This window comes from Hypanus sabinus, unplaced genomic scaffold (genome assembly GCF_030144855.1).
Source record: "Hypanus sabinus isolate sHypSab1 unplaced genomic scaffold, sHypSab1.hap1 scaffold_607, whole genome shotgun sequence".
NCBI classification, from domain to species: domain Eukaryota; kingdom Metazoa; phylum Chordata; class Chondrichthyes; order Myliobatiformes; family Dasyatidae; genus Hypanus; species Hypanus sabinus.
The window spans coordinates 249959-258361 of NW_026781463.1; the positions used below are offsets into that span (position 1 = coordinate 249959).

Here is an 8403-nt window from a genome sequence, read left to right on the forward strand (position 1 = left end):
CTCTAATGTCAGCACATCCTTTCTTAAATAAGGAGCCAAAACTGGGATATTCACTGGGATATGGATCAGTTACAGATATGAGTTGGAGAAAGGGCAGATTCAGATTAACCCAGTAAAACCGTAACGTTTTGTTCTTTGGTGTGCTAAATGCGAAGAGAATTCACACTATTAAAGCCAACGCCCAGAGCAGTGGGATCTTGGGGCCCAGTGTCATTACTCGTGGCTACACAGTTTGATAGGATGATTGAGAAGCCGAATGCCATGGTTGCCTTTATTAGTCGGGGCGTTATGTCAGCAAGTCAGGAGGTTATGCTGCAACATTATAATGCTCAGACTGGGCTGTATCAGGCAGATTGTGTCGAGTTCCGGTCACCACATTATCGGAAGGATGCCGGGGCTTTGGAGAGCCTCCAGAGAGGGTCAACAGGACGCCGCCCGGTTTCGATGACGTGTGTTACAACGAGAGGTCGGTCGGACCCGTGGGCTGTTTTCCCTGGAGCGGCGGAAGAAGAGGGGAGATAGGACAGATTATCTGAGACACGGACAGAGTGGACTGACAGAACCTTTTTTCCACCTAAAGTAGAAATGTCTAGTACCAGAGGGAATGTACTCGGGAAAACACTGTGGGTCTGTTTTGTGTTGAACTGCTTGCTCTGTCTTCTCTCTGTGACAATAATAAACCAATTTCCAAAATTACCAGGCATAATGTCCTGAACACACAAAGCCTAGATTATCATCTCGGTTTTCTTCCGGATTTTTCCACTGATCACTGACGTCCAACCAGCGGCCTCCGCCCTCTGTATTCTGTGGATTAGGATTCGAAATAGATAACTCACAGTGGATCCCATGCATCGCAAACTTGTGAATGAATCTCTCATGAGAGGGATGTTGTCAAAGGCCCGTCAGAAGTCAACTCTTTACCACTCACTAACATGCCCTGTCGACCCAAGGTCACTTTGTAGGTCGACATTTAAGATTCCTGCCGTCACCTCTGTGCTGCCCCTTTACATTTGACTTGGCAAAGCTCAAAACCTCACACTTACCCGGGTTAACCTCTTTCTCCCTTTTCCCCAACCACATTTACAACTGATCGATATCCCAGTGAATCCGTGGGCGATCTTCCACACAGTCCACAATGTAACCAAACTTTGGGCAATTCGCAAGATTAAAACCCACCCAGCTCCATTTTCATCCTTGTCAATCCGATACATCAAAAATACCAGAGGTCCCGGGCAGGTCACTGCGGAACACGATTAGTCTCAGACCAGGAGCGAGAATAAGTTCCGTGCGCCACATCCACTGGCTGGTGTGGGCAGGCCAACTCAAAGTCAAAAGCTTAGTATTCAAAATTCATTTATCATCAAATCCTTACTCAAATATTTACCAATCTCTGAACAACTTACAACGAGGAAAAGTCAATCAGACATGAGACAGTCTTTGCCTAGTACAGGATTTGGGACTGTCAAATACGACGGCTGGAAAGTGGATGAGATTGAGAGAGGCGGGAGTATGTGATCGTGCTGGAAGGAGAGAGCGCGGGTGGCGGGTGGAAGGGAATCCCACCGGGGACACGGCTGAATTCACGCACACGCTGGATGGTCTCTCTGCAGCTGCGCATGAACAGGAGCCGAGACATAGACCGTGCCGTAAGATCTGCCTACTCTGCCTCGTTACGTCCGTTTTCGTCGCGATCGTTGCCGGGCTCTCGATCCATGGTGAGTCAAACAGGCTGCGCGTGGAGTCAGACAGGAACGAAACGGAGTGGATTCAGGTCACCACGTAAAATCTCACAGTGACGCCGAGACAACCCGCACTTTTGACACCAACACGCTCATCACCGTGACACGGATACACCCCTCACCAACACCCCCTTCATGCTGACTCCGATTCGCCAATCAACGTGACAACAATAGCACCCTTACAGCGACACTGCAACGGACACTGAAGCCTCGTGTCACCGATGGGTTTCAGTGAGATTCCCACTTCACCTTTTTGACATTCAGTGAGTCCAGGCCCAGAGCTATGAAATGTTCTTCATTCGACAAGCCTGAATTCATTTTGGTGATTCGCCTTTGAATTATCTCCAATGTCAAAACATCCATTCTTAAATAAGGGGGCCCACAGCTGCTCATAATACTCCACCTGACGCCTCACCAGGGCTTTATAAATGCTCAATATGAGATCCTTGCTTTTGTGCTCTAGTCCGCTCGAAATCAATGCTAGCGTTTTATTTTCCTTCCTCATCACAGACTCAACCAGCATATTCACCTTCAGAGAACTCTGCCTCTCCCGTTGTTAAAGGGTAGAGGGGCACCTGCAACTTCCGAGTCTCCGGAACCAGGGCAGAATCCAATTCTTCTTGAAGAAACATGAGCAATGATCCACAATTTCTTCGGCTACCTCCTTCAGAACCCTGTGTGTAGATAATCTATTTAAAATGACTAATCTACCTTCAGACCCCTCAGTTTTTCAAGCACCTTCTCTAAACTTATGGCACCGTTACTCACTTCTGCCCTCAGACAGTCTCAAAGCTCAAACCTACTGCTATTGCCTTTCTCAGCAAATAATGAAGCAAAAATTTATTCTGTTCCTTCACCATCTCCCTGTCGCCCATTGCTATCATTTTCCAGTGGCCCAATATCTACTGTCGACTCTCTTTTATACGTTATATATCCGAAGAATAATTTGATTTCCACTTTGATATATTTGGCTTTTTAACATTGCAGTTCCGTGACTCGATCCACAATGATTCTGCACCTAACAATCCTCTGTCAATTCCTTCCGATGATTTGATTTCATTTTTCTTTTTACCAACAATGCCAAGCCGCTCTCTCAGCCTACATGTCTTGCTTTCTGCTACAAGGTAATACATAGCATAGAAGAAAATAATAAATAAATAAATAAATCCATAAAAAAACAAACAAATAAATAAATATAAATTGACAAATAGATTAATTTTAGTATACATATATAGAATAGATGATAAATCGAGCAAAACAGAAACTCGATATATTAACAAGTGAGGTAGTGTCCAAGGGTTCAGTCTCCATTTAGAAATCGGACGGCGGATGGGGAGGAGCTGTTCCTGAACCACTGAGTGTGTGCATTCAGGCTCCTGTTCCTCCTTCCTGATGGTGAGAAGTGGGCATACCTGGCTGCTGGAGGTCCTTAATAATGGGCGCTGCCTTTCTGGGAAAACGCTCACTAATACTGTCCTGGGTACATTGTAAGCTGACAAGCCTCAGAAAATTCTGCTGCTACTTTCGGTCCTATACAGTAGCCCCTCCATACCAGACAGTGATGCAGCCTGTCAGAAAGCTCTCCAGGGTACAACTATAGACGTTTTTGATTGCATCTGTTGACATACCCAATCCCTTCAAACTCCTAATAAATTATAGCCGCTGTCTTGCCTTCTTCATAACCACTATGATATTTTGGGACCAGATGGATGCTCAAAGATCTTGACGCATAGGAACTGCTCGCTCTCTGCAGTTCTGAGCCCCTATGAATATTGGGATGTGTTCCTTCGTCGTACCCTTCCTGAAGTCCAGAATAAGCTCTTTCGTCTTACTGACGATTGTCGCCTTGCCAGAAATCTGTCTGATTAACCAGAATGATCTCAAACTGAAATCTGAGCTCTGTGATGATAGTTGTCTTCTCAAAGGAAGTGAAAAAATATGGGTGAATCAAGGAGAGTCAGTAAATACTTTGCCGGCTGATCGGTCCTGAGCCTGCAAGAGATTTAAGATGTGCATGGGGCCCGATGGGACTTGTCGGCGGGATTCAGTCATCGCGAGCAGTCGCTTGTTTTGAGGAGAGCCATCAAGAGGTTTAACAAGTGGGCGGACCCTTTGCGATTTCTTTGCAGTCTTCCGTCATTAGGCAATTTGCGATGGCTAACAAAGAGTAGATAGAGTTAACCGGGGCGGCCGTTATGTGAGAGATCCAGTGTGAGAGTGCAGGACAAACCCGGGGTGCTGCGGTTCATTAATAATCCAGCTGATAAAGAGATCTAAACATCGGCCCCCGCAACAACGCTTCAGGCACCGACAGATCTCTCAGCGTGACACTTACACCTACTTCACTGTGACACCAACACGTCCTTCACCATCACATCAGTGACGAGAGTCACCTCTCACCGTGACAATAGCACACCCCTCACAGGAACACGGAAACAGTCTTTACTGTGACACTGACACGCTCCTCTCCATACCGAGGACGCACCCCTCTGCAAGACACGGACACTGCCCTCAGCGTGACATCGACACGTCACTGACAACGACATGGACACAACCCACAACGCGATACCCACACTCCCCTCACTGTACGACCGACCCGCGAATTGCCGTGACACAGACACACACCTCACCATTTCTCTCAGTGTTACAGATCCGTCAGTCTCTGCTCGCCTCTGACCAAAAGTACCTGAGACTTTGGGAGCAACATCAGGAGATGAACAGGACCCAGTGCCAGTGTCCAGTACAAATCCACGAACCGAACTCAACCCTGGAATCCATGACATCAGAGAATTCCGGCTTGGATCTCTCCCAGAGCACCTGTCTAAAGAACGTTTCCGTCCCAAGTAACAACGTCTCCATCCTCGAACATACATTGTTTATCCTCGAAAGAAACATCTCCATCCTTGAAAACAAATTGTTCGTCCTGGAAAGCAACCTCTCGGTCATGAGCACCGATCTCTCTGATCAGCATCAAATGCAAACCGATCTCCGTCACAACTTCAGTCACCTCGAACTGAAGTGTAGAACTCTCAACGAAACCAAGGCTAAAATCTGCCAGCTGCTGAGCAGCAGAAAAGGTGAGAGAACATCCGCCATTCTCCCGCTCGTATACTCTGTGGCCGATCTCGGGAATGTGCAACGAGAAGGTGCGATTGGAGAGTCACTCCAGTGTGACTCCGGCTGTGTGTGATGAGACGGCGTGGGTGGAACGACACCCATTGTGCGACTCCAGGAGTGTATGGACAGTGTGGAGGGAGTGCCACCTAGTGGCTTTACCCGGGAGTGCATGATACAGCGCCACAGCGGTAGCTTCTCTCAGCGTCTGGAATTGCGGCATAGGGAGTGTCACTCTGCGTTTGACACCGGGAGTTTCTGTTAGAACCTGCGCTCTCTGTCTGACCACGAGTATGTGTGTTGGACAGTGTCGATAGAAATTCGGTCTGTGGCCGACCAGATAGTCTATAATGGAACCGTGTGGAGGGAGCTTCAGTCTGTGTGACCACGGGACTCTCAGATGGGACGGTGTGCAGAGAGCTTTACTCTGTGTGTCCGCGGGAGGGCGTGATGAGACGGTGACGAGGCAGTTTCACTCTGTCTAACCACGGGAGTGTGAGATGGGACGGTGACAGGGGTGTTGCGCTCTGTGGCTGAAACCGGTGTGTGTGTGATAGGAAGGTATGCAGTAAATGCCTAACCACTTGAGTGTGTCAGGGATAGTATGGTGGGAGATTCACTCTGTTTCGGACCCCAGCGTTGTCTGATAGGACGGTGTGGAGTGATCCTCTTTCTGTATCTGAATCTCAGCCGACTGTATGGACTATACGGAGTGAGATTCACTGTTCCTTGTTCCTGATTTCCAGAGAAAACGTGTTCCAAGGACTGGATCGGAATTGAAAGTCTGTGTTATTTCATTTCCACGTTTGAAAGTTCTTACGAGGGGGCGAAGAAACTCTGTTCTATCGCTGAGTCAGAGCTTCTTGAAATAAATACAAACGAGGAAGAGGTATGTGTCAGCTGGAAGGAAGATTTATCCACATCAGAGTGAAGCTCATTCCACACCGTCCAATCATAAATTCCCGGGGTCAGACATAGAATGAAACTCTCTCCACAACGTCCCATCACACATTTCAACTGTAGACAATGCTAAGTTCCCTCCACATCGCTCAATTATATACTCCGTGGGTCAGGCACAGAGTGAATATCCATCCACACCGTCCCATCACACACTAGCGGGGTCAGACAATGAGGGAATCTCCCTCCACACCGTCCCATCACTCAGTCCGGGGGTCAGGCAGAGGCACTCTCCCTCCACACCGCCCCTTCACACACTCCCGCGGTCAGACACTGAGGCAATCTCCCTCCACACCGTCCCATCACACACTCCCGGGGTCAGACACAGAGCGAATATCCATCCACACCGTCCCATCACACACTAGCGGGGTCAGACAATGAGGCAATCTCCCTCCACACCGTCCCATTACAGAATCCCGGGGTCAGACACAGAGTGAATCTCCCTCCACACCGTCCCAACACTCTTTACCGTCGTCAGACAAAGAGTGACGGTCCTTAAATTGTGCTCGATTCCAGTCATTAATGATAGCAATTTGATTTCACAGAACTTTGTTAACAATGCTGTCCTCGGTGAAGAAAGTTCATACTGGATTGGAACATGCAAAGCGGGGTGAGATTTGGGGTCATGTCGGTGTTCCTAGTGAGATTGTGCAGTGGAATTAATTTTGGGGACAGACCCATGTCTGTGGGGGAGGTAGATAACGGAGAGCTTTTGGCGGCTACCACAATTCAATGGTGAGTGTTGGGTCTTTGGGGATACTTCGGGGATAGAAACAGGCCTGACGGCAGAGAGGAAGGCAGTGGGAGTATTCTGTGGCCTGGCATCCCCGGAGGAAGAGACTGGGCAGTGCGATTGATTTGTTGACCGACGCTGTCGGTGGGAGAAAAGTTGGAAGGGGGAGTAATTCGGGGACTGATGTAGGTCTGTGGGGAGAACATGCGTCGGTGAGAGTATTTGGGGACGGTCGCTGTGGAGAGAGAGTGGGGTAGAGCGTTTAATTTGGGACTAACACGGGTCTGTGGGGTGCAATTAAACAATACGGTTACTTTGGGAATAGACACGGGCTTCCTGTGAGAAGGCGGACAGTTGGATTATTCTGTGGGCTGACTGACTGTCGGAAGGGATGGGAAGTGAGTGTTTTGGTGATTGACACAGGTCTTGTCGGGAGAAGGTTTGACAGTGGGATCATATTAGGGACAGGTACGGGTCTGGTGGGTGAAAGTAGGAAGTGTAAGTATTTTCGGGGCAGACACACGTCCTTTGGAAAGGGAGTGTGTCACTGGGAGTATTTTTGGAAATGAGACAGGGCTGTATGCAGAGTGGAGCAGTAGGATTAGTTTGGGGACTGACACGGTTCAGTGGGTAGAGAGTGGGGCTATGGGAGTATCTTCGGGGTGGACCCGGGGTCGTGGGGAGAGGCTGAGTCTCTGGGAGTAATTTGAGGACTGACAGGGTGCGCTGGGGAGAAGTTGTTTTTGTGGGTTTGTTTTGGGGGACTTGCACAGCTCTGTGTGTAGTGCGTTGTGCAAGGGATTAATCGGGGACTGACACAGGGTTGCGGAGAATGAGTCAGTTGGAGTATTTTGGAAACTGAAACAGGTGTTTGGGGAGAGACTGGGCCAGTGGGGATCTTTTGTGGACAGACAGCGGTCGGTGAGGCGAAATTGAGTCAGTAGGTGTATTTTCGGGACTATCACAGGACAGCCCGCTAGAGTTGTGTTCTCCCTTTTGAAACTCTTTACCCTTCCTTAATAGGAAAGTGGCCTCTAACGTCGTGTACAAGGTGACCTCTGGAAAGTTCGAATGCAGTGAATGTAAATCCAGTTGGCTTGGCAGTTGCACAAATGATCAGCACCGTTTCATCTGTGAGAAGCCTGCATCTTTGTTCCCGGATATTCCTGAAAAGATCCGGGATCTCTGTCGAAATGCCATGGAGGGGACTTAAATCTAGTGACATCATTCTCTTACCCTATTTCTATCTCTCTCCCAGACTTTGACAAACCCATCCTCTCTTCCCGTCGGCCCTGCCCTGTTACTCTCTCTCTCTACCTGTGGCACTGTAACTCGGCATCTCGCTCTCTCTTTCCACTCTTACATCCAAACTCGCTTTCTCATATCTCCACCCCTGCCATCTCCTTCTATTTCATCCCCATTCTGTCTTCCCACACATTCTTGACGCCGCTCCCAGTATCAGACTGAAAAGGATGTTTTCCACCTGACTCATTATCTGTGTCGTTTCCGCCCTGAGCTTTGTATCTTTGCATGATTAGTATGTCGCAATAATGCGAAATTAATGTAAGATGCAAAAAGATAATAAATACTGCAAAAATGTCGAGGCGGTGCTCATACATTAAAAAAATAGAATACAGGAAGGGCAGAAGGTGTTCCTGAATCTTTGAGCTTTATTTTTCCTGTTCCTCTGCCCCAATGGTAGAAATGAACAGGGAGCATTTCCCTGGGTGAGCGGCCTCAGTGATGGATGCCGCCTTGTCGAGGCATCGCATCTTGACGATGTGCTCGATGCTGGGGAAGGCTGTGCCCGTCATGGAGCTGGTTGATCACCACCCCTCTGACACCTCTGGCGACCTTGTT

The 8403-nt window shown here is 48.5% G+C and overlaps 1 protein-coding gene across 1 annotated transcript in view; it reads left to right on the forward strand.

The window, feature by feature from the left end:
- The window catches only part of LOC132389587 (uncharacterized), a 37352-nt gene extending 29217 nt beyond the window's left edge, over nt 1–8135 (forward strand). Inside the window, exons 7-11 of the mRNA XM_059962070.1 lie at nt 1611–1715; nt 4382–4816; nt 5600–5742; nt 6356–6420; nt 7567–8135. Coding sequence (XP_059818053.1) covers nt 1611–1715; nt 4382–4816; nt 5600–5742; nt 6356–6420; nt 7567–7756 — 938 coding nt within the window. The 3' untranslated portion in view covers nt 7757–8135. The remainder of the gene's footprint in view (nt 1–1610; nt 1716–4381; nt 4817–5599; nt 5743–6355; nt 6421–7566) is intronic.
- The last annotated feature ends 268 nt before the right edge of the window (nt 8136–8403 follow it).